Source organism: Nematolebias whitei, chromosome 13, assembly GCF_014905685.2.
Source record: "Nematolebias whitei isolate Nwh7 chromosome 13, NemWhi1, whole genome shotgun sequence".
NCBI classification, from domain to species: domain Eukaryota; kingdom Metazoa; phylum Chordata; class Actinopteri; order Cyprinodontiformes; family Rivulidae; genus Nematolebias; species Nematolebias whitei.
Window position 1 is genome coordinate 11091567 of NC_056510.1, and position 27406 is coordinate 11118972.

Genomic DNA, 27406 nt, shown 5'->3' on the forward strand with positions numbered 1-27406 from the left:
TGACACAGACCATGCAGAATAATGTATTTAAATTCAAAAGCAGAAAAAGCTATACAGTCTCTGTAAGTAGGTCTAAGAAAAAAAATATTGGTATTGGTTATCAGCCAAATAAGTTTTAACATATTGGCATATAGGACATTGGCCAAAAATCCAATATCTTGCATCTCTAGTTAGGATTTAATTTGGGTTAACTCTCAGACATGAATCAGATAATTATCTTTTGGCGTCCAGCTCTGCTAGACCGGATCATCTTTTCATGCTAAAAAAAGCTATTTTTTTATTTGGTAAAAGATCATAATCAAGATGTGTGTGGAGTAAGTCACACTTTTGTATTGTTCTGAAAATTGTCTGTCTTCTCTCTTCAGTAATCACATCAAACACAGTATGAGCAGAGAAGTTTTCTTTGCCTCACAGCTGCACACACAAAGCTTTTCACCCCAAGCTCTGAAACAGAAAGAAGAAATACTAAAAGCACAAGAACTACAGAGAGGACATGTTTACATGGGGTGGAAACAACAGAAATGATAAACTTGAGACATTTGGTATTATAGCCAATCCAACGGGGGACAAAATTTAAATGATTACATAAAAAATATTTTGAATCTAAAAGAGCTTACACAAAGCAGTAAATCATTACCTAACCTTTGATAATTAATCTTTGCAGCTGAAACTTTAATCTTAATGTAATCACAACACGTGAACTAAATCAGTGTTTCCAGTCTCCTTTTGGACTTGGTTGTCATACTTGTTTTATTGGAGTAAATAAGACCCATGCACTCACTTGTAAAACTTGTATTTACTAATGCAACTCTTCTTCTTTTGGCTTTTTCCTCTTCAGGGGTCTCCACAGCAAGTTATCCTCCTCCATCTCACTCTGTCCTCTGCATCCTTTGTCCTCACTCCAACTATCTCCATGTCCTCTCTAACTGCATCCATATATCTCCTCTTTGTCTTTTTCCTGGCAGCTGCATTTCTAACATCTTTCTACCAATATACCCACGGTCCCTCCTCTGGACATGTCCAAACCATCTCAGTCTGGCCTCTAACTTTATCTCCCAGCTGTTCAACCTGTGCTGTACCTCTGATGACCTCATTCCTAATCTTATCCATCCTTGCTACTCCTAAGGAGAACCTCATCATCTTCATTTCTTCCACTTCCAGTTATTTCTCCTGTCTTTTTGTCAATGTCACTTTCTCCTGACCGTACAACATAGCTGAGACCAGCTATGTTGTATAGTATTATGTTGTATGGGGGAGTGGTGGCGCAGAGGTTAGAAGATGAGCCTGTGATCGGAAAGTTGCAGGTTCAACTCCCGGTACCGTCAACATCAAAATGTGGGTGGAAAAGATGAAGCACCCACACCTTCATTCGCCCCACTCTGAGCCCCTGAGCAAGGCCCTTAACCCCCACCATCTGCTCCCTAAACAGGTCTCTCTTGAAAATGAGTTCTCGAGTCTCAGTGAGACTACCTGTATAAATAAAGGGTAAATGAAAAAAAATGAAAAAATTACTACTGCAACTACTATTACAAAATGGTAAATAGACTGTGCTTATGTAGTACCTTTCTATCCAAGATACTCAAAGCGCTTTACAACAATCTACGAAGCAAATTGAACAAAACATTCTAGAGACTAATCATATATATATGTGTGTGTGCGTGTGTATTTTTTATCTATGCATGTATATATATTTATATATATACATGCATAGATATATATTATATATATATATATATATGACGTAAAGAACATTAATTTGACAGTTTAAAAAAGATGGAACTTCCTGAAGCTTCCTAGGAACTCTAAGCGCTGCGGAACAATTTATCTGTAACCGCGTGTCTACACGGCCAACAACAACAACGGAACGCTTTCACTGCACTTCCTTTGCTCATGACACTGGAGCGAAGTTCTGTCAGTTGAGTCCCAAATCAGTTTCCAGTCACTGTCAGAATCGCAAACCCCGGTTTTTTCGGTGGTTTTCGAGCCGGACGTGCCTGATACTATCTCGGCTTGGTGCTGCTGATCCGACCGCCGCTCGCCCGGAGGACAGCAGCTGACTATGGTTTAGCACGAAGCGCTAGCTCAGCTGTTCTGATACAGAAAGGTAACAAGACAAAGAACGAACAAGCTGCACTTTGTGTCAAACTTTTGCTTTTAAACACGAAACACTTCATTCATGAGTGAAAACATTAACGCTGAATTTAGAACTGTTTGTTTTCCGCTTCTGTCCGATTGCTTTGAGAGACGTTAGTGTTTTGAAATTGAACCTGGAATCAGCTGCTTTTTGTCCCACAGCATGTCCTTCAGGGTTGGCTATTCTTTTCTGTTTATTTGTTTCGGTAAAATAGACATTAGATGGATTTATTGTTTAGATACGGAGTTGTGTAGAAAACCACAGGAATCAGATGCAAGTTTTGTAGTTGGGCTTGGTTAAGTAAAAATTACAGGACGCAGTACAGTGTTGAAACACTTTGAACTTCCCTTTAGTTCACAGTTCATGCACAGCATTGTTTTAATGAAACATGCCCAGCTCTAGAAGGGAACATAGTAGAGATACCCCCCCACCCCCCAAAGAAAAACACAACAACAAACAAAGTTTAATTTAGATTTTGTTAACCCGCAATATATACACATCATATTTTGACAGACTGATTTTTTGGGGGCAAACTTTCCCATAAATTTATTATGTTGTGTTCACATCATGTCTTGTATGACATTTCAAATCTCCTCTGGGATAATTAAGTTGACTTTAGTTTTATTTAAATTTTTTCAAGGCGTTTATAATGTTGATGTTTGGGTTTTACGGAGCCATGTCTGATAATATTCCAGTGTTTTCTTTTCTCCTCTTGTGCTCAAAAGAAAGCAGATAAATGTTAAGCACAGTACGTTCCATTAGGCATTTTATGTAGTGTAGAAATCTTAAGTGTTCTTTGTATGTTCATAGCACACTCGTTTCTTCTCACCAAACCCTTTCCATACATATGGATAACAAGTAGAACCAGTTTTGTACAATTTTGGATGTTTTATTTAATAAGATTTGTGTCCACTGACTTGTCATTCCACTTATTCTGTGATTTGGTGTACAAACTTTTCTCTCTTGTTTTTCCATCTTAAGAATGACCTCTTGAAAGTCAACTTTGCTGTGACCATTGCTAAAAGAGGTTTTTGAGGACCACCCAAAGATTATGCATCCCTCAGGTCCTGTATCAGGTCCTTTCCAGGCTTTCTTCTGGTTTCTTTTGTTCATTTTTACCCAAACATTTTAGAGATGTAGCGACATCATTCCAATATATGCTAAGTTAGCAACAAACTGCTCTTCAAGGATCTTCTTATTGGTGGAAATGTGCTATTTTGTGCTTGTCAAGACTGTTATTGTTTGTGTTTTTAATTGATATAACAAAAATAATACATTATAGTTTTTTTTAGACAGGATGTCTTAAAAGCCTGTCGCGTATCAACACCCGCACTTTTGTCTTTAAGATATATTCTGAAGCTTGAATTATTTGTAGGTTAGAGTTGGGCACCATGACAGATTGAAATATGAAAACATTCTTATGAAAATGATCAGGAAATGGAGTAAATATTGGTGACAAGCAGCCAGTAAAAATAAAAAAATTAAAAAAATCTTTCAGAAATTCTGGGAACAAAATATTTTACAAGATTTCGATGAAAAATTATAAAAATTGTTTTGTTTAGTGGAAGCAACATTTAAAGAAGAAAAATAGCTCAAGAGTTTTGAACTAAATTAAAGGTGTTTTATTTTTTTTTCATCATCAGTTTTGTTAGTTAACTCTTTTTTTGACTGTATGGGAATATTGTTACGTGAACTTGCTGTTGCCCAGCAGTGACACACTAAGTGAACTGTGTCAGAGCTCATTGATTGACAGCTGAGGCAGGTGGACGTGGAGTCGGGCTCAGTGACACACATTTCATGGCCTCACTGACAACTGACACCTTCACTTTGCTTCCTGCGCCTCACAGAGAGATCACCCAAACTCAAACTGGATTACACAAAGTGCAGAGATTACAGTATTACAGACGCTAACACTGAGACAAGTATGGTAGTTACTTGGCAGAGTTTATTGTGTAATGAGTATACAAGATGTGTGGGCTGAACAAAATCTGAACTGTGTTACATTAGTACATCACACTTAGGCTTAACTATTGGTTGTTTTCACCAAAGTTCATGCTCAATAATCCAACAATGCTCAGTCAAGTCATCTGGACGGTTTCTTTTGTTGCTGAGACGTTTCGTCCTTCATCCGAATGACTCCTTCAGTCTGAGGAACCCACCAAACCCAACTGAATCCCACTAACGGCTCACTCCCAGAGTGTAAAAACCAGTTTGCTGGTGATAAGATGGCCTTTGGGGCCCGTCCTCTGGTGGTTCAAAACAGCAAAGTTCATGCTCATTAATCCAGGTATAAATCCAACCTCCACACCAGTCCTTGGGATGAAGGATGAAACGTTTCAGCAACAAAAGAAACCGTCCAGATGACCTGGCTGCGCTAACAAAACGCAAAAATAGCAACTTTTTATCTTCTATTTGTTTCATAAGACAACTTTAAAGACTTTGAGAAAAGTCAGAGTACAGAATTCTTTTCTATGCATATCTATAACAGCATCTAATCAACTTCATCACAGTCAGACCTGTGCTTTTTTAATTTTTTTGAAAACACTGATTATTCTTCAGCTTTTCTTGTTAATTAATCTGAATTGTTCGTCTTTCTGACCTGTCTTTTTTTTGACGAGGCTGGCAATATGGCGGGTCAGTCGGTTCTTTGCTGAGTCAAGTATTTAACTCCATTATATTCTGATTCAATTAAACATCATGTTTGTTCATCAGACTGTGATTTTTATTTGGCTGATTCAATTCTGAAATGGCTTCAGATCTACCCCATGTCCATTTGAGATGGATAACGTTGCTTTTGTTGCTTGGTAAAGCAGAGTTACTCATTTTACAAATTAAGGGCTGTTTCTAATGTCTTCTTGAAATAATGTTGAACTGCCTTTATTTGTTTTGTTTAATCCACCAAAAAATGAAAGTCTGTGGTTTAGTGAATACTTGTTTATTGCTCTGATAAGTTGTAAACTGTTATGTCATGTAAAAAAAAAACAAAAAACAAAAAAAAAAAACTGTAGTATGCTTTTTTTTTATAACTGTTTATTGTTGTTGCTGTTGTCCATTGTTGTCATCTTTCTTTGTTGAAATCAGGTCTCTCTTGTAATTGAGTCCTCGAGGCTCAATGGGAATTACCTGTATAAATAAAGGTTGATTGATGTCCTGAGCCAATCTGGAGTTCTGGATTGGGTTCGAACATGAGCTTGTTTCATTGATTGCTTTCAAAGTAGCTGACAACACTGATCTTTGTTGTTGACCTACTATGATTTTATACCATCCTCATTGCAATACTTTGGAATCATTTACATACCATAAATCTTTTATGTGCTTATGATGTGTAGTCTGCCACTCTGTGCTGTAAACACTACTAGTATTAGATGAAAACTAAGTATTGACAAATATTTAATTTAATCAACTTGGATTATTATTTGGGACAAAACACTTGATTGGAACACACCACAGATGTGGCTGTTCTGCGTGAACAACTGGCCTTCAGCGGGGGACTGCTTGAGAAACAAAGTGGCCACCATTATAGAAAGTCACATATATATATATATATATATATATATATATATATATATATATATATATATATATATATATATAATTTGTTCCCTAATTTTTACAGCTTTGAAACGAGCAACATAAAAACTTGCAGAGAAGAAACTTTGACAAGTTGAAACATTTTCAAAGACCAGCTATGTATGGGAATTACTGACATTTATAGAAATTTGTTTTATGCAGATTAGTTTTGAATTCTCCTTTTTGTTGGTAATTTAGTAGCTGTTCTTGTCGACACATTTTTTTTTCAAAAGCGACTTGTGTTAATTTTTTTTTTACACGTCTGTGTTCGTGCAGAGTCACTGCAGACTTCCCGTGGATTGGAGCTGATGTTTAATACTGTCTCTCAACTGAAATCATAACAAAGTACTCAAAAAACAAACAAAAAAAAGTATTTTTTTTAACTTTATGATGCATTTAAGTTACATCATACAATTTCTTAAATCTACTTCTTTTAAAGCTCACTACACTTGAAAAATGTATGTATGAAATAAATACATGTTTTTTTTGTGTGTATCTTTTGTACTTGTATCACATATCAAATCAAACTAAACTTTTTATATTTACTTTGTGTTTAAAAAAAAAAAAAACTTTAATTGCAGACCATAACAACACAATACTTTAAATGAGCCCCCCCCCCCCACACACACAATATTTTAAATTCTCACGTAAGCTGTAAATGAAAAGTCAGATTTGTGCATGTTGTGAATTTATCAGGATATTTGTTTTGGTTTGTGTTCTTTGCAGACATTTGAGCAGCAGACGGCACAGTGCAGACGTAAGCGTGCCACAGCAGTGCAGTCATGCTCACACTGGCCAGCAAGTTAAAGAAGGACGATGGAGGGAAGACGGGCCGTGCCTCCGGAGCCTCAGACGCCACCCACAGGGTCTCCATCAGGGACCGCCTCCTGACCAAAGGTTCTCCTCAGTCCTTCATCCTTTCAGATGAGCTCACTCTGTGCTACAGGAGCAAAGGAAACTATCAGCAAGCAGATAATTGATCCTTCTCTGAAGACCAGTGAATCTACCTGATTATAGAGATTACAGTTAATTATCATAAGAAGTCTCCGCACTCAACATTGAAGCTAAATATACTGTTTGTTTTCATTGACTTGAGATGTTTGCAAACTTTATATTTCCATCAAACCTTAAGCAACATCCAGTCTGAAGGCATTCCTAACTGTCTTGATGACTGGATAGAAATTGGTGTTGTGGTTGAAATGCAGCTTTATCCTTCCACTGATGAGAACCACCAGGATAAATGATGGAAGTTTCTACATTATAACAAACTTTCCTTTGAATACCACATTTTCTGGACTATAAGTCACTTCGGAGTAATAGGTCGCATCAGTCAAAAAATGTTGCATGTATTTAGAAGTGTATTTCACAAAGTGCAAGAACAGACATTTAATCTGAAATACTGCTGGACAATAATTCGATATATGTCGCAATATACTTTTATTCATTAACGATGATATGAGTTTTAAACACATTTTTGATATTTCGATAGGATTGCAGAGTTTCACTGACGCGTTTCTTTTTCTGTTCGGGTTGAAGCGGCCGCTTCAGTTTCCACCTGGACAGAAAAAGGTGCGACACGACTACGTAAGTGCGTGGTGACGTAGATGTTATGCAGAGCTAGAGTTCAGAAGGCGTTAGCGGTAGCAGGCTAGGCTAATCTCCAACGCGCGTTAAATTTTTGCATCAAAATGAGTTCCCATAACTGTCAGAATGTGACTGAACAATCTTTCACAAGCGAAGAGAAAGCAGATAACATAATTGATAAGAGGAAAGACTAATTCGGCTGTGTGGAAGTGGTTCGGTTTTCTAAGATCCGATAAACTGCAGGTTTCAGTGTGCTGCAAAATGTGACGGAGAGTCATTCCAACTAGCGCTGGGAACATCTAACTGGTTTCTTCTGAAGAGTTTCCACTCAATAGAATAGCTGAGAGTCAGAAGATGAAGCACAATAAAGTTTGAGCCAACGTGTCCCTGAAACGACGCCCCCAGCTGTATCAAAAGAGAAACACATGCAGCAAACCTTATGGTTATGTTGTTTAAAGTGAAATCTATTAATATTGACAAAGTTGAGGGTTTTATGTTTATTTGACGGCGATTTCAATTTGTCTTTGAAGGCTACATACAAATAAAAGGTGAACATTATTTATACAGTTTCTACAGTTTTTCGAAGGCTTTTATATTGTTTATATCGATATCTAATTATATCGTTATCGACTGAAATTAAGAAATATATCGTGATAAAAGTTTTGGTCACATCGTCCAGCCCTAATCTGAAAATAACAATAACACACCGAACATACCTGGGATCCTGAACAGGCTTGATTAACAGAACAAGCCGACAAGCAAGTTACTGGTAAATTCACCAGTTTCAGTCCACATCACTGAATCCATTGAATTCTTGATCCTCAGTGACGCTTCTGAACAACTCCACCTTTTGGGGGTGTTTTACTTGTGTTAAGTTGTTCTCAGTTGGCTCTAAGTGAATGTTTAGGAAATAAATGAAAATATATAAATATACGAAATAGAACATAAGTCGTTTCAGACTATAATTCGCAGGACTGGCCAAACTGAAAAAAAAAAAAGTGTGACTTATAGTCCGAAAAATATGGTACTTTTTTTAAACCATATCATACCGATGTGTAGAAGGGGTCACGACTGATTAAAATCTGTTGTATAAAGAAACACTTTCTATGAAAGAAGTCATGTTGGTCTAAATACTATCTGTCTAACAGAGATGCATTGAAGCTGAAGTTTTCTACAGACATTTTATGTAGGCTGAGGAAAAAAAAACACTCCACCGAGGATTTTTAAGTTTCTAATTGGATGCATTCATCTCAAATATTTAAAAGAGTGAAAATGAAAAAGTCTTATCAAGCTAGAACAAAGACATAGATTGCTCACACTTGTGTTTTAGTAGGTGTTAAATAAGTGGTGTAAAAAAACGAAACAGAACTTGAGTCGGAGCCAGTACCAGCAAAAACAGCTCTCCACTGTTTCATGCCCTGTTTTTCTTTCTTTTCATCCTATTTTTTTCTACCATCCTTTCATTTCATGTTTGTTTTTGCTGTTTTTTTTGCTCGCCACAATGTGCTGCATGCAACGCCTTTTTAGAAATGTATTTGTGCAATATGTACACTACACATTTTGCAGAAAAAAATAGTTTAAACACCATTTGTTCTTTGAATGAATTGGCCTAATTATAGATTTTTTTTTTCAACTTTTGATTATTTTTTAGGCATCAACATTTTTTCGAGATTTACTCCATAAGCTCAGTTGAGTAAAATTGGCAAAACAAGTAATTTTAAACAACAAAATAACACATGGTTACAACACATTTGCCATCCTCAACATTTCACGTCCGCTTTGCTTCATTTGAACTCATCGTTCTTATTTTGTCTCAACAGAAGTAGCAGAACTTGAAGCCAATCTCCCTAGTAAGTATTCCTTTCATTTTACAACCATAAATAATTATTTATTTGTTGTTGATTGGCGAAGTGCTCTGATATTTTTTTCTATTTAATCATGATGCATTTAATTTGTTGAACAAGGCAAATTAACTGAATATTTACATTTTTTATTAAGTAATTAAAAAAATGTTGTTTGGTTTCAAAATTCACGCTCAATAATCCCGGTAGAAAATCCAACAAAGTTCAGTCAGGTCATCTGGATGTTTTTTTTTTTTGTTGTTGTTGTTGAGACATTTCGTCTTATCCAAAGGACTTCATCAGTCCGAGGAGCTACAACAAAATGAGCTCCACAAGCAGCAAACCCACGTAGTGGACCAACTAATTTGTTGGTGAAAAGGTCAAAGTTCATGCTCAATAATCCAGGTTAAAAAAAAAATTCCAACAAAGTTCAGTCAGGTCATCTGGATGGTTTCCTTTTTTGTTGTTGAGACATTTTGTCGATGGAGAGGGAGGGCCTCAGAAACCATCTTATCACCAGCAAACTGGTTGGTCCACTATGTTGGTTTGCTGCTTGTGGGACTTAGTTTGTTGTGGCTCCTCAGGCTGATGAAGTTTTTTGGATGATGGACGAAATATCTCAGTATTATAAAAAGAAACCGTCCAGATGACCTGACTGAACTTTGTTTGTTTTTCATCAAAAAGCATGTTCCCTTCAAATGCCTTAATAAATAGAAAAAAGAAAATCTTTAAAGTAGTTTAATCAAAGGCCATGATGCTGTAGGTTTTCATCTCCACCACATAAATCTTTCTGTATGAAGCAGAAAATGAGTTGTGGGACGAAATATAGACATGTTTACTGTTGATCTCACGGGGCCTCTTGTTATTTCTGGTGTTGGGAGATATTTGCTCACCCCACAGGCTTTAATTTGAGAATTTCCTGTATAGTGAACATCGGCCTTATGAAGCGTTAGAGCATTCATCATTACACACAGTGTCAGAGTTTATCATGGCTGCTTTGACTGAACGCTCGTTTTTTTTAGTGCAAGCTGAAGAAAGCCGCCTGTTTAGTGATACATTACGCAAATAAAATGAATAAATTCCCCCAAAACTTAATTGATTTAAAATAAAGTCTCTGTTTACAATAATTATTAGCTGAATTATTTAATTTAAATTACGGTTTTTGATAAAAGTATTGACTTTGGAAGTAAATATGCACAGCTACCATCTTGCTTGTAACGCCTCTATTATCTTATTTTTGACTAGATGCTGTGAAACTGGATACATTGTGCACACCAACAACAGTATTTGATTTATACATATCTAATTTGCATATCTTACCTGATGGGTACACCAGCACTGTCTTGACAGAAACGAGGGCATTGCTACACAGAAAAGGGAAATGAAAGGCAAACTAAAGGCAAATATGCTCATGAACTCAAGGCACAGCTTTGTTTTTCAAATTTAACCTTTGAAATACACTTTACAAGCCTTTCTGTTTCAAAAGGCAGCTTTCCATTCCTCTTTAATATTTCATTCTGTTTGGTTTTTCAGTTTTTGGGTATCAAATCATGGAATATATATATTTTCTCAGTAGTTGCCATTTTCTTTTCATGTTTTCATTATAGTAGATAAATGCACGAGTCATTTGGCCGCTGTTCTTTTCATGCTGTCTACATTCTGGTTTCTAGTTCATTAAGATAATGGTTTTGTTGGTACTGCGAGGAACGTTGAACATGTAACTAACAAAATACTTGTCTTCTGGTCGTATCCGGGTACATTTATTTAATTCTGTATTAATGTATTTGGTGAATGAGGAGTGCGATAGTTTGAACTTCTATTCATGTTTAAGATATGTCATTGTCTCATTTTATTTCAAAGTCCTTTGTGTAAAAAGGAAATCTGATTTTTATTCATCCTTTGCCGTGGTGAGTCCTGTGACAATCTGAACGGACTCTGAGCTAATCGACTGCTTCACTGCGCTTACATAGAAACAAGACTTCCCCTCTCAAGTTTAATATACTTTGAACAGCTGCATTGTTGAATTAAAACACACCAACGAAGATGAAAATCCAACTAAAACTCCACTCTCCAGTTACTCATATTACAGGCAGTACCTGTCACTACACACTAGGGGGGAATATGGTGCCATAGGAACACCTAAAGGCAAATCATTAGTCAGTTTCAAAAGTTATTGATTTTAAAACCACAAAGGAAGTACCAGTAACTTGATAACTGTTTTCTCTCGCCCATCACATTACAGGTACATGCAAAGCCAGTTTCCCAGATGAGAATAAGCTGCATCATTTTCAGCTGGCAGTGTCTCCTGGTAAGAAAAACAATCTTCTGTGTGTGAGCTACCTGTTGTTAATTGGTTACCGGTAACTGGATAAAAAAAAAAAAAAAGTCCTTTTATCACCTTACACATTTAGTTCATTCTGGTTCTGGTGATTATTAAATTATGGTATGTGTAAAACGTTATAAATCAAATGTCCTCCCAAATTTATTAATGTTGTACAGAAGGAGCTACAATAGGGATGTTTTTTTTTCCAGGTAGAAGAAAAACATTTTTGTGATGGAGAGTTAAACTGCAGGTGTTAGCAGTTTGCTCTGATTTTTAGTGTGTATTAATTTGCACTGAAAGGTACTTTGAGCTCATTTTTGTATTCCTGCATTACCTCTACACTTTCATTTATCCCAAAGTCCATTCTGCTCGCTCAGCAGCATTCTGAGCTAAGTGGGCTACCCGTCGAGTTGTGCAAAACAAACACACCAACGTGGAATTACACAAGAAGGCTGTCTTTGTTGTCACTTCCTTTTCTACCTGTCATGCACAAACTCTGTGCAAACCCTTCTCATTGCCATTTAGAAAGAGTGGCAAACATCAAATGCATAAAGACATGGTAAAAGCAGGTTTTCTACTCCTTTTAATTATGGTTGTGTAAAGTAGTGATAGAAAATGATGAAATTGCTAATTTGGTTATAAAATGTGTATTCAAGAACTCCATGTTGGTACACTTAAGCAGAATTGCGGCGCGTCTGCAAGTACTGTAATTTCCGGACTATAGAGCACGTCTGAATATAAGCCACGCCCACAAAAAAAGTACATATATAGGCCGCACTTGTGTATAAGCCACAGATGTCCACATTGTAACCTGACATATTTACACAGAAATATATATTTTTAACTTTTAATGAAATATATACCGGTAACATAGACACATGAATAAAGTAAATGTATTTTTCTGACCAGTGCCTGTAACACAGCTGGTTGAAAAAATAAAACAAAAAACCAGTAGCCTACCAGGAAATCATTGATTGCAAGCTTCATCTTCTTCCTATACACACCAGACATGTATATGCTGTGCACTGCGCCCATGAGCTTGTTCTGTCCTCTTCGTCACGTTTTCTCCCTCCCTGGGGGCACAACGGGGAGGGGAGAACAGGAGAATGGGATGGGGGGGACTTTGTTTTCCATCCCAGTAGACCAATGAAACTTGTGACCTGTTCGGTAATTTCATTGATCAGGTTATTATTTTTTTAACCTTTTATTTATACAGGTAGTCTCAGTGAGTTAAGAGGACCCACCCCCCATGAGAGACATGTATTGGGCAGCTATGTAAGCGCTCAGGTGTGACGAAGCTAAATGTTTTGGCGGCATAAAGCTCGTTAGCTCGTCAAAAAATAAATAAAAATCCATAAATTAGCCGCGGCATTGTATAAGCCGCAGTGTTCAAAGCGTGTTAAAAAAGGAGCGGCTTATAGTCTGGAAATTACAGTAGTTTTTGTCCAAATTTGAGCCGTTTTCTAATCTCGTTTGATTTACTGTTGTTTTGTGTGTGGCTCTGTCTGTTTTATAATTTGTTTCTATTAATTGTTCTGAGACTACAGAACACACGTAAAGTCACAAGCCAGGAAACACCACTGCTCAGTTGATTTTAGAATGTCCAGAAAAAACAAGAGTTTAACCAGAATGGATCATATTAATCTGGTTAATAATACAACAAAACACAAAAAAGTGCATATCAAAAGAAGAGCTGACCTGTGAAGTCTGTGAAATGTGATGTTTTACACAAAGAGCAGGTATGATCTTCATGATCTTCAGGTCTCTCTTGTAAATGAGTCCTCGAGGCTCATTGGGATTTACCTGTCTAAATAAAGGTTGATTGATGATCTTACTGCTCCCTTCAGATGACAGGAACTATATCCTGCTTCCATTAGTCATTACATTATAGATAGCCACTTGTTGTAGATTGAATCTAAGCAATTTTTAAATGATTTCAATTAATAATGAACTTGATGTGCAGTTTAATTATTAAGAAGAAATGAGACCTAAAAGCCTTTATAAGGTTTAATCACCCCCTGCTATCAATGTGATTAAAAATACAGGAGCATCTAAAAAAATTAGAAAATTGTGAAAAAGTTCCATTTTTTTTGTGTATCTTTTCAGAAAGTGAAACTCATATACTACTTAGGTTCATTACACATAAAGTTAAATATTTCAAGCCTTTATTTTTTGTAATTTTGATGATTATGGCTTACAGATAAAGAAAAAAACAAAATTCGGTGTTTCAAAATCTTTGACCAGCTTCTGGTACCTCTGTCAGTGTGGGCAGGAGCCGAGTCCTGCTGGAAAATGAAATCAGCATCTCCATAAAGCTTGTCCGCTGAAGGAGGCGTGAAATCTCTAAAATGTTCTGCTAGATGCTGTGTTGATGTGGACTTCAGAAAACTCAGTGGACCAGCACCAGCAGAGGACTTGGACCCAAACCATCACTGACTGTGGAAACTTCACTCTGGACTTCAAGCAGTGTGGATTCTGTTCCTCTCCCCTCTCCCTCCAGACTCTGGGATCTTGATTTCCAAAATGACATGAAAATGTACTTTCATCTGAAAAGAGGACATTGGACCACTGAGCTGCAGTCCAGTTCTTTGTCTCCTCAGCAGGTAAGACACTTCTGGTGTCTCTGGTTCAGGAGTGGCTTGACTTGAGGAACGAGACATTTGTAGCTCATGTCCGATGAGTTAATCAGCTGATTAGGATGTAACACCAGGAGTTTACAATATTGAGTCTCTTCACAATATTCTCGTTTTCACTGAACACTGACACTGAATGAAGACACTGAATTTTTAAAAAATTATCTGTAAGCCTTATAATCATGAAAATTACAACAAAATAAAGGCTTTAAATATTTCACTTCATGTTTAATGCATCTATATAATATGAGTTTCACTTTCTGATATTCTACATTTTTGAGATTTCGAATATTGTTAGAATAAAATATAGAGATTTTTAAAGACACACCTGTACATGAAGTATATTTTTAATAGTTTATTACATTTTTTGGGAAGTTGGGACATCTTTTCACTTGCCAAATGCTTTCTGTTTTTCTCTATCTATTGAAGTCGGTGTTGTTCATCTTATGTGCTATAATACTTATTTAACAGGAAGTGAATTCTTGTTTACGGCGATGTGAGTCCATGTGCCTCTCTATGATTCAACCATGTCTTTACTCCGCGACAAAGCTCTGTGACCTCAGATTAGCTTCCACAGAGAACTTCTTAAGCAATATCTGCAGAGAAAAGCAAAGAACAGCTGTTATAGAAAACGATTGATGCTGCGCTTTCCTAAAGAGGTGTTGACATGGAAATTGACTTCTCAGTGCTCAATTATTTAAAAAGTTTGTCTCTCCTGACACAGCCCTTTCACCCCAGTAAACATCGTTATCTGATGCTCCTTCTCTTGTCTTACTTATTTTCTTTACTTTTTTTTTAATTACAATTTCTTTAAATGGCAATTGTACAGGGAAACAACAAAGTTACAGTAAGTCCTTGTAGTATGACACATTTTTGGTCTGTTTAAATGTTCCCAATTTAATTATTGATATTATGTAGAGCAGAAAATTCCTAAATGCACAGGAAGCCTGCCTCAGAGTCCAGACAGTTGAGAAACTTGTATGTGATGTAAAATCATCTTGACATGTGAAGAGAACATATAACCTGCAACTATGTGAACACGTCTTGCTTTGTCGTTTTTTCTTTCCTTTTTGTTGACTTTGTTTTTTTTCTGTTCGTTTTTATCTTACCTGATGGATTGATGGGTTGTTGGTTCTAGCTCAGCATTATTCATGCTGGAGGTTGTGCTGGTATAATTAACACGTAATCACCTGATAGTTATTTCATGCGCAGTGCAGTCACAATCTGAATTAGGTCAGTTCAATGAATTTGTAGAGAAACAGCTGAATGGAGCCAACAGTTGCTGTATTTCCATCACTTTTCACCATCTGACGTTAGCGAGTTGCTGTTTCTGTGATATTATATCGTTTGGCCTTTTTCTTCTGCTTTGGCTCAGCTTTTTGAAGTATTGTCTGTATCATCAGTGCATCTCTTAAGTGTTTAATTTCTGCTTTTTAATGCTCCAGTTTGTATTAAAATTCATTATTTTCATAAACGTAATCACAAAGCTAAATAATGAAGCCTAGCAGTGGACAGAGTTATACTTTAAGTTTACCAAAGGCACAAAGACAGGCCAGTGAATTAAAAAAAAAAATGTGGCAGTGAGAGAGGCTGATACCACTAATCTGCACATAAAAAAAAAAAAAAAAAAAAATCAATCCAGCTGTGACTGATCAACTTTTGGCCCAACAATGTGACCCTGTGGGTCATATGTCACTGAGCCCACATGGTCACTTTGATTTGGCTCAGTCATCTGTCACAAAAATGCATTTGAGGTGATGGATAGAAAACCTGACAAGTTACAAAATGATGGAAATTTTTTCAGCTCATCATTTGACCTTAAAACAATAGGCCCCTTAACATTGCGGGCCGATCGTAGTCTTCAGTCCAGGTAAGCCTGTGCATTAAGGAAGCCTAGCTCATTTGTTCTAATGTCATTGCCAATAAATGGTTCGTTTTAATGCGTATGCTATCATTACAGTCTCATTAAGCCATTTGTACACAAGAGCATCTAAGGCATTAGCAAAAGCTTCTCAGCGGGAGATTGCTATCAAAGCATGAAATATGAGACCTACAGTAGGATGTATGAAAGTTGAGAGGGAGAAGAAACCTCCACGTTTTCTTCATAGCACCTGGAATGATGGATGAGACTTACAGTTTTTGTGTTTGTATCTATACCGCATGTTTCTGAATCCATCCAAGTATTGATGAGCAAGGTTTAAAGCAGCACCCAGGTCAGCAGAAAAAGAGCACGAGGCAGCAACTTTTACCAAAATGCACACTTGCAGTAAATGGACCCTGGAGAACCACTCCTACATTTGCACACTGTCTTTTCATAAGAAGGTTGAGATGGACACCCGTTCAAAAAATAAATAAAAAAGTCCCAAATATTTCAATCCTCCATTGCAGGTGTGGAAACAAGTTTAGGTTTTTTAAGTAAGTACGGGCAAAACAAACAGAAGAAAGTCAGTTATTTACAGTTACTGGCTTTATTTGTGTGATATTTAATGAAAAAGTTACAGGTCTACAGATTGTATACTGTTTAAATAATATTAATATTATCTTTATATTTATTCACTAAACTACAAATTGGTCCTTCCAGTTGGATCATCTGTTCATTTCTTAAATACAGTTTTTTTTCTCATGCAGCATCATTGCATTGTGGTCTCAGACCCCCGTGTCTTTGAGGAATGGGGAGAGCAGCAACACTCCGAGGTGAACGTGATTCGACCCGTCAGTTTGAAGTATTACTAGTACACAGATGAAAGAAATATTGATGCACAGATCACCGCATGCATCTTAGAGTTTCAGATGTTTAGGCTTTTCTGCCTGATTTGCCTGGTGATGATGTTCTGTTTTACATTTAGCTACAGAAAGCTGCCTACCAAATTTATGAGCAGACCTATTATTAGAGACTGGGTGAATTTTAATGGCAGGAAGTGGTCATATTTAAAGGAACAAATACATATAATTCCCTTTTTTTCTTCATAAAATTCACTTTTCGAGAAGCATTTGGTAAGATTGGTAAGATCACCGTTTGTGGTTCTACACTTAATGCTTTGCAACCTCCTTCCTGAGGGAAGCGGGGCAAAAGTGTGTGTGCTGGGTGAGTGGGGTCCTTCATGATGCAGGTGGCCCTCTTCCTGCATCTAGAGGTGTAGATGTCTGTGTTGGTGGGGAGGTGGGCTCCAACAGTCTTCTGTGCAGCCTTCACCACTCTGCAAAGCTTTCCTTTCTGCAGCTGTGCAGCCTCCATGCCACACGTTGATGCTGGAGCAAAGGATGCTCTCCACTGCACACCTGTAGAAGGAGGTGAGGACTGAGCTTCCCAGTCCAGCTCGCCTCAGCCGCCTGAGGAAGTAGAGTCTCTGATGTGCTTTCTTGATTGGGCTGGAAGTGTTGTTACCCCAGCTGAGGTTGTCATTCAGGTGCACACCCAAGTATTTGTAGCTGGAGACCACTTCCACCGCAGAGCCTCCTATGTTTGGGGGGTGTGGGGTGGGGGTGGGGGTGGGTGGGTGTTTGTTCCATCTGAAGTCCACGACCATCTCCTTTGCCTTCTTCATATTGATGTGAAGGTTGTTCTTCCTGCACAAACTCTTTGGGTGTTACACCTCCTGCATGTAGCTGGACTCATCATTGTTTGTGATGCATCCCACCACCATTGTATCATCTGCAAACTTCACAATATGACAGCCTGGATGGGTAGGTGCACAGTCGTACATGAGCAGAGTAAACAGAAGGGAGCTCAACACACAGCCCTGAGGGGAGCCTGTGCTGAGGGTTATGTGGAGGAGGAGAAGTTGTGGATCCTCACTCCTCTGTTGGTTAAGAAGTCCAGGACCCAGTTGCATAGGGAGGGGCTTAGTTCTAGTGTGAGTAGTTTGTCCATCAGTGTCTGGGAGAGTCATGGTGTTGAAGGCGGATGCGAAGTCCACAAAGAGCATACGGACATAGGAGTCCTTCTGCTCTAGGTGGATGATAGCAGTGTGGACCACAGAGGAGATGATGTCCTCTGTCCTCTAATACAAAATCACTATTAGATGTATGGTCTTAATATTAAGGCCTAAGTTATTCATAATACTGGAGTTATTACAAACATATTTGATATTAGTAGGTGAGTAAAAGCTCTTTGAGAGCATTTACAAGTACAATTTAATCAACCCTTGACCAGATAATGCAGGTGATCATGGTTTGCCTGTCACTTTGCAAAATATCTCTAACAATTGGATAGGTTTTAATGAAAATCTAATAAAGTAATCAACATCTGAGTAACTACTGGACTCAACTCAATTCAAGATAAACGCTACAGCCAACTGACCTTAAAAAACCCCAAAAATGACTATTTTGCTGAATTTCTTTTTTTTCTAAAGTTTGGTGATGTAGCTAAGAGTCATCCTCAACATGTACTCTGAGTACTACCAACTTGTGCATGGTCCTTGATTAAAATGTTGGCATGTTTGGCAAATCAGTAGGCAACATGTACTCCTTCAAGAAAGGCTATGTTTGTTTAACTTGTACTTTTTTGTTGTGAAAAGCACTAATTATTCAAAAAATTCAAAAGTCTCCTGGTCTCTTATCTAACTGAATACAAACTAAATCCAGAGTAAGGCACAATAAAAGGGAGTTACTTCAAGGATTTTTATCTTGACCTTTTCAGACAGTATAAATTTTTACTACAATATATTCTAACTTTTCGTTTATATATTTGTCAAGGGGAAAATCATAATTGCAGGAATACATTGTGCAATGTTTTTCAAACAGTGGTTTTCTTTGTAAATGCTAACTTTTATACCAACAAACACATCAGCCCTTCAGGGAAACATTAGTGTTCAGCATCAAATAATTCAGTAAGCCACTGTGAATATGCAAACAAATTTTGAGAAATACCTTGAGTCTAGTTCATACCTGAATATTTGGAGATTAAATTTAAATATGTGTATGTGCAAACCTATATTTTTTTTTTAACAACATGCGCTGCGCTGAAACCATTCATAACTTATTCATCACTTTTAGCTGTTGCTATTTTACTGTTGATGCTTCCTGTTTTCTTATTTTTCTTGTTAGACTTTCTCCTGTCTCTTGCCCTTTCTGTGGCCGTCCATCAGTTCTTTGGTTTTGATATCTCTTCTTTAGTCCTTCCCATTCTGCTTTTTTTTTTTTTTTTTGTATCTACATGTATTTAGCAGAAGCATTTCAGTTCAGTATAATCCATCCATTATCTTTACCCGCTTTTTCCTTTTCGGGTCACGGGGGTCACTGGTGCTCATGTCCAGCCATCATTGCAAGAGGCGGGGGACGCCCTGGACTGGTCTCAAGTCCATCACAGAGACACATAGTGACAAAAAAAGACATACAACATTCACTCTCTTTCACAGCTAGGGACAATTTAGAGTTACTAATCAGCCTAACATGCATGTTTTTGGTATGTGGGAGGAAACCAGCATACCCAGAAGAAACCCACACATGCATGGAGAGAAAATACAAACTCCACCCAGAAAGGCCCCCCGATCGGGATTTGAACTGGGGCAACCTGCTCGCTGAGAGGCAGCAACTCTACCAACTGTGCCACCATGCTGCCCAGTTCAGTATAAGGATTTACCTTTAGTGGGTGAACAGTGACAATTTTTCAATATGTGCAGACAATGAAGCTATTTTACAGTAAAACCATCAGAAGAGAGAGACAAAAAACAGATGTTGTGGTAAAGACTCCATGTTAGCTCAACATATTTCAGTTGCATTTAAATGTGTCAAAAACACTTACTCCAAAAACCATGATGCAGGTTTGCCATCATTCTGTAATAAACGTGAATTGTGTCAAGTGTAATCAACAAAGACACGAGTTTGCTAATTACTCTTTAAGTACCCTTTAAGTACTCTTTAAGTATGTTTTTTTTCTTCTAGAACTTTATAATGGCTCACTTTTTGAGTTTCCATCTTGACAGTTGAGAAAGATGTTTCAAGACAGAAGTTTCAAGTCTGACGGATGCTGACTCCTCAGACTGCAGAGCTCATTAATGTTCATGTGCAAACCCACAGTAGGATCATTACACAGCCACTTAAGTGCTCTCTCCTCCTGTTAGGCTCTCGAGCTCAGTCAGAAGTTGTCAGACAGCCTACCTGTGAAAGCTCAAATGATCTCAGCAGGCATTTTTATCTCTCTCAGCCTCAAACTTTAGGCCCTGTGGACCCTGACTCAGCTGTAGCCATTTGAGTGTGCCCTTTAAAAACCACAAGGTGAACCAAAGGGTTTCCTTGAGCTGTAATCAGGCTTTGCAAGTTAGAAAGCCAATATCTGGATAGAGTTGTGTTTGCCTGGATACAATATGATATCTAATGAGATGTTACTGAGGAAGGATGCACTTTATACTATTATCTGCAGGCCTTTTCCTATAGAGCTCTAACATAAAATGAACAAAAGACTTCTTTGAGAAGGTTCAGTTATTGTGTTCCCTTTCACTACTTTTTGTCCGTCTAAACAGGTCACATTTGTAAATAAGTATTCGAGGCTCAGTGTGATTTATCTGTCTAAATAAAGGTTGAATGAATGAAAACCTGTGCATTTTTCATTGAACCAATTCAAAAGCAGAAGTAAAGATGTAGGATTTGGAGGCAAAAAAAAATCCTATCAAACTCTTCTTGGCTGAGAAGAAAGACCCTGATATTGGGAAAAAAAAAACCACTCCGCACATAGAAGCACATGGTGATGTAGACATTCCGGGGGGGGGGGGGGGGGGGGGAGGGGGGGGGGGGGGGGGGGGGGGGGGGGACGACAAGGGCGGTGAGAGTGTCCAAGGATGCTCCCGGAGGCACTGTAGGAGTTCTGATTGGGATGGAATAATCAGAAGTTCCCTCCAGTGAGATCTGTTAACATTCTTGAGGGGAGATTCTGACCTTGTTGGGAAAAACATCAAACTATGTTGTGATTAAAAAAAAAAGAAAGTAAAACTCTGAAACTTGTTTAATTGGAAATGTTTTGTTATTTGGCAAATGCTTATAACTCTTTCTTTGTCTTTCTTCAGATGAGGGTTACTACCAAAGTGGAAAATTTCAGTTTGAAATAGATGTCCCTGAAGCCTATAACATGGTGGTAAGTAGTCCACCTGAACTTTACTCATTGTTCACTTCTCTTTAAATTTTCTGCTTTGGTAATTGTGTGTCATGACCACTCTTACTTTGAAAAACCGTGAAAGAGCGAGTCCGCGAAAGTCGAACTGTGAAGTAGCGAGAGACTACTGTAGATGACATGGCAGTAGATCCTTTGAGGCCTGTGAGTTGAGGGGTTGGATTTTTATGGATCAGAATTTCTTCCCACTGATGCTGTCATGAAATTATTAGCGGTGGAGTTTGAAACCTCTATTTTTATATAGATAAAGTCCTTCCTAAGATTTTATTCCTTATATCTTTGTTTACCCAAAAGATTATTGTGATTTAAAATGAGTTTATTATTCTACTTGGCAGTTTTTTTAATGTTTTGACTGACAGCTATGGATTAAAAAGATATTGTGAGCCTTGCTAAGAATGTACTAATATAATCTTTTAAATTGTTTTCCTTTATTTGTGTCTATCTCCAGCCTCCTAAAGTCAGATGTCTGACCAGAATATGGCATCCGAATATCACGGAAAATGGAGAGATCTGTTTAAGGTAATTGTGTCTATATTTTCTCCATGATGAATCATCGTTTGTGGAACCTCCTTGTGTTTTTACTTTTTTATTCCTCCTGGTAAGAAAACAGTGGATAACCCCACCCAGGTCAGCTCCACTCAGGTGTTTGTATAGATTCGCTTGAACTGAAATCAACAGGATTTTGTTTATGGTTCTTGGACTTACCGTTCATTCTTCTCTAGAAACCTTTTAGATGAAAAGTGATAAATATATATATTTTTACTTAAAAAAAAAGGTCTGTATGGCCCTCGGTTTAGGCACTTTGTGAAAATTGTAGTCATGTTGGTGCTTGTGTACCTCGTTAACAACACTTACTCCAAGAGTGGAAAACAAACATAAAGAGTAGCTTCAAGGCGTTTTAGGAAATGTGCACTGTTGTAAACAATTGTGCTTATTTTTTCCCTCATGTGCAGCTTATTGCGAGAGCATTCTATTGACGGCACAGGCTGGGCCCCAACCAGAACATTAAAGGTAATACAAATGCATTTGTTTGGTAAATATGTCTTTATATTTAAGTTCATGTAATTTTATTAAATGATTGTTTTAGATGTTTTCCAAAATTCAAAAAAAGCAAAATAAACTATGTTACCTATCCATTTTTACTAAGTCTAGCATCATTAATGTCTGCACAGCAGAGGTTAGATGGTTTGTTAATATTTGTATGCTCCAGTTGCAGATCAGTTCATATAAGAAATTTAGGTTTTGGACAATTTTATTTTGGTGGCTAAAGAAAACGAACAAAAATAGAGCAAAGCCAAAAAATATATTTTGTAGATTCTTAGGGATCCAGACATGTTAAGCCTAGCGAATTACTAAGAAATTATTTAGATGCATGGTTTTTTTTGTATTAACAAGGAGAACATGCGGAAAGATGAGCATGAACCTTGATTTAAATAAACATGAATATTTTGTCATTTTTGTGCAAATGCAACCTTTGTTTTTTGATTATTTTTGTTGTTTAAATATTTGCACTGCAACTCAGTGTTAATGTCCTGGAGATAAACATATATTTGGTTACAAATGATTCATTTTAAACTATTTTCTCAAAGCAAACATTTCAGTACAGTGTCTTGTAGTAATATCAGGAGATGACCGCACATTGTGATCCTAACTCCAGTCAATTCAATAATGTCCAGGTCAGGATTTTTTGTTGTTGTATTAAGATCAAATATATATATATATATTTTTTTTTGTTCATAACACTTTTTTAAAATGGAAAATCAAGAAGACAGATGATGATTGGTTCAAGCTAGCATGTAACCAAAATGATTAGAGAAGACAAACAATTTCAACCTTTCTGGAATGGCTTTAAATGGTTGCTTTTGTGGTACATTTTGTCAGACAAATAGAAAATATGGTATTTATTGAGCAGGACATTTGCGTCTGAGCAATTAATGAATGTTTGTGCAGAGGTTGAACGTTTCTGTCTGCCTCATGGCAAAGTGAGGAATTGTAAAAACACAAACTAAAGCATTAAATAGATTTTGCGAGTCAAGTTTTTGATACTGAAAATAAATATTTAGTTTTTAGGCCAGTTGGATGAAAGCTCATGAACGTTTTTGAACATTTGCTCTTGAAACCCAGTCACTTTCATAAATGTTGCAATAATAAAGGCTGCTTTTTAATCAGGACTCTGTATTTCATAATAAAGTTCTTATCTGCATGAACAGGAACATAAGTGTCATGTGATTTTAAGAACACAATTTCTTGCAGCAAAGGCCACAAAGTCACCAAGCTTTTAATAGTTGAAGGCTTTTTTTTTTTTATTACGCTATTGTAAATATTTAAGAATACAAAATATTTCATGATGATTTTTCTCCCTTCTCCAACATCTTGTTACAAACCACTTTTTTACTCCGTTAAATTTACAAAGTAAATGTTTAAGAAATACTAAATAGGGACAATGAAATTATAATATCCTCTCTGGATATAATAAAAAAAGGTTTTCAGAGTTGTGTAAAGTAAACTTCACAATGAAAAGCTTTTTAGTTGCATACAAAGGTGTGCCTTGACTTTTTAAGTGTTACCCTTCACTCAGAGCTCCCCTGTGCAAGCTGTTCGAGTGGTTACTGAGGTTTAAAGCAAGGGCGCTCTCTTCTATCGTCACTGAAGATTTGACTAAAATTGCATCTGATAGACACCTCATCCTTAAAAAAATATTTTAACAAGAAGTAGCTCAGCCCTCTATGGTAAAACTGGCTGTTATTCTCTGCAGAGACCCAAGACTACATCAACATTTTTTTCTCCGTACCTCTGCCAGTTTTATGTCCTTGAATACAAATTGTCTGTGGCAATCCTTGAAGTTATTTTTTTAAGTGAAAATGCCACAAAATTCTAAAATGAGTTTCTGCTTTTTTTGTTGTTGCTTCGAAGTTTGGGCAGGGCAATCATGGAGTGAAGATTCTCTGGGCTGAAAAGGAATTACAAAACTTACTACCATATTTTTCGGACTATAAGGTGCACTTAAAATCCTTTAATTTTCTCAAAAATCAACAGTAAGCTTTATAATCTGGTGCGCCTTCGAGCTGTCCTTTCTAACCCGGGCCCGAAGCCCGACCTGGACAGAATTTGGGGCGGGCCAGGCCATAATAATGTACTGGATAGGCAGGCCGGATCAGTGTCAGGCTTTTGATCGCATCAGCGGATCAGCCACGGTCCAATTATATGGCAACATGGCTTGCCATAAAATGGTAACATGGCTTGCCATAAAATCCAATTATATGGCAACATGGCTTGCCGGGAAATCCAATTATATGGCAACATGGCTTGCCATACATTCACCAGCTGCATGCGGCCATTTCACCGTGAGCTGACTGGCCTTGAAAGAGGTAAAATAAAGTTCAGTTAAGCTTCAGATGGGACTATACTGCCAGGCAGCGATCCATCACCCTAATGGACCTTCATTCAGCCGCTACTACACTCAGCAGACGCGCACGGCCGATGACCCAAACAGGTGAGATTCCAAAGCAGCCACATCAGAACAGGGTCCATGTCTGAGTAATGCAGAATGCAGGCAGAAACAAGGTTTTAATGCGCTTTGACAGCCATAAAAGAACAAACACCCCCTCAGCTCTGATCTTCTGCCCCTTTAATTCAGCTGCGCGTCCACTGACCGTTAATAACTGTATAAACAGTCAAAGCTTAATTAAAAATGTTGGGTTTTGTTTTCGGGTTCGGACCTGTAATTACTTTTATTTCGTCGGGTCAGGTGGGGTTCAGAAATGATGCCTACGGGCTGGGGCCTGGTTGGATCGGATTTTTTTGGGCCCGAATGCAACTCTAGTGCGCCTTATGTATTAATTTTGGTTGTGTTTACTGACCTCGAACTGATTTTATGTGGTACACGATTCTCAAAAATCTGTCAAAATGTTTTAGTTTTGCTTAATGCGCCTTATAATCCGGTACGCCCTATGTATGAAAACAGACCCATTCATTGATATTGCACCTGATAATCCGGTGCGCCTTATAGTCCAAAAAAATATGGTACACATTTACTACTTTCAGATAAATGGAGTTAAATAATAATAAGCAGCCATCAGGTGTGACATTTTCTGCATTTTCTTGAAAACATTCAAGATAACTACTGATATTCACTTGGGTGGTCATTTCCTTATAAAGTCTGGGGTAGACTGCTCATAGACATTATCATAAAGCCAGGAGCTCCATCTCTGACTCTAAAGCAGGGCTGTTCAACTGGCAGCCCGGGGGCCAAATCAAGTACATGGATGAACTCAGTTTGGCCCACCAATGGATTCATTTTAAATAAAACTAGATTTTAAACCATAAAACAAACTTACTTAATGACAATAACTGCAGTATGTCTGGCCCCTGAGTTTATGGCTTTCAGTAACTGTGGCCCCCTGAATAGCCCTGCTCTACAGGCCTCAGCTAGCTGGTCAAATGTTAAAATTAGTAACAGGACAGTTGGAAGAAGTGCTTGTTGGGAAGGGTTACCAAAAGGAAGCCTCTTGTCTCTTAAGAAAAATGCAGCATCGCTTTAGTTTGTAAAATTTTATCTGACCAAGCCACAAGATTTCTTTTAAACATTCCTATGTATAATCAACTTTAAAATACAGATTTAGCAATAATGCACCACCATGGTTGGAGAACATCAAACACCCCATATCATCACAAGCACCCCGTACCAACTAGCACGGTGTTGGAGGGTTGATGATTTGGGCTTGTTATGCAGCCATGGGCTCTGTTAACATTTTGTCACTGAGCTGACCATAAATTCATCTGTAAAGTATTTGAGAGTGAAATGTAATGCCATCTGACTGAACAGCCCAAACACAGCGGCAAATCTACAACAAAATGGCTGAAAATAAATAAACAAATCAGTTTTGCAATGACCCAGTCAAAGTCCAAACCTCAGCTTGATTAAAAGTTGGAACTCGAGAAAACTTTTCATAAAAATATATCTGGAAATATCTTTCAGTTAAAGTTACACTGTAAAAAAAAAAGCCAAACATATCCAGAACAATACAGGAAAACTTATAAAAGATCATAACATCCAAATTATTACAGCCTGAGTTCTACAAGCTGAAAAAAAACATTTGGTGTACCAGTATTTAGTTTTTGCACAATAATTAATCTTTTTTTTTTTGCTTTTTGTCAAATAAATAATGGAGGAGAGTGGTGGCGCAGAGATTAGAGAAGGTGGGCTTGTGATTGGAAGGTCGCCGGTTCAACTCCCGGTATTAACAACATCAAAATGTGGGTGGGAAAGATGAAGCACCCACACCTGCCTCCACCCTCATTGCTCCACTCTGGGCCCTTGAGCAAGGCCCTTAACCCCCACCGTCTGCTCCCCCGAGTGCCCCACTTGACAGCTCTGCACCACACAGAGGGCTGTGGTAGCTCGGTGGTCTGTGATTGCATCAGGGAGGGCATCTGGTGTAAAAATAATTGCCAAGTCTTTGTGCGATTTAATTCGCTGTGGCGACCCCTGAAGAATGGAGCAGCCGAAAGAAAAAAATAACAGAGAATATGTTGTGTTTACATTGTATTTATCTAATTTTAGGAACTAGTCATTTTAATCCAATATGTCTTAGTACATAAAGTCAAAAAATGTATACATGGGATGTTTACTTGTTACTACAAATGTGCTGAATGAACACTCAGCCCCTTAATTTTGGCTGCTATGAGGCTCTTTATATTAACAATCAAATAAAGCTTAGCTGTCATCCTAAAATTGTTAAGTGAGACAATCTGGACTAGTGTAGTAGAAACTATATATGAACGGTGATGGAAATGTAAGGATTTGCTGTGTTGGTTTGACTGTTCAGTCTCTCCTGTCTGACTAATGTTTGTCTGGAAAAGTGCTCCTTGTTTGCTTAAAGATAGGCATGGATGATGTCATATAAGTGTGAAATCGAGTGCGCAACAGTATGTGAGAAAAACAAAGTGCAAAAGCTTCAAATCAGAAAGGGCTGTGTTGAGTGGGTGATGCTGGCCCTGTTCTCTGGTCACCACTCTTCCCCACTCCAACCCACACATGAAATACCTTCACAGTAATCACTTTTGTTCAGAAACTTCATTTTAATCTTCTTTTTTAAGCACACATATTCTCCTTCTGCAAATTATTCTGAATTCATTCAGTTTATCTATCTGTCTATCTATCTATCTATCTATCTATCTATCTATCTATCTATCTATCTATCTATCTATCTATCT

The 27406-nt window shown here is 37.6% G+C and overlaps 1 protein-coding gene across 1 annotated transcript in view; it reads left to right on the plus strand.

Annotated features, from left to right (window-relative positions):
* Positions 1 to 1878: 1878 nt before the first annotated feature.
* The window catches only part of ube2f (ubiquitin-conjugating enzyme E2F (putative)), a 47997-nt gene continuing 22469 nt past the window's right edge, over positions 1879 to 27406 (plus strand). The window contains exons 1-7 of the mRNA XM_037686327.1: positions 1879 to 2104; positions 6431 to 6601; positions 9109 to 9138; positions 11372 to 11437; positions 21087 to 21154; positions 21639 to 21709; positions 22144 to 22201. Coding sequence (XP_037542255.1) covers positions 6487 to 6601; positions 9109 to 9138; positions 11372 to 11437; positions 21087 to 21154; positions 21639 to 21709; positions 22144 to 22201 — 408 coding nt within the window. The 5' untranslated portion in view covers positions 1879 to 2104; positions 6431 to 6486. The remainder of the gene's footprint in view (positions 2105 to 6430; positions 6602 to 9108; positions 9139 to 11371; positions 11438 to 21086; positions 21155 to 21638; positions 21710 to 22143; positions 22202 to 27406) is intronic.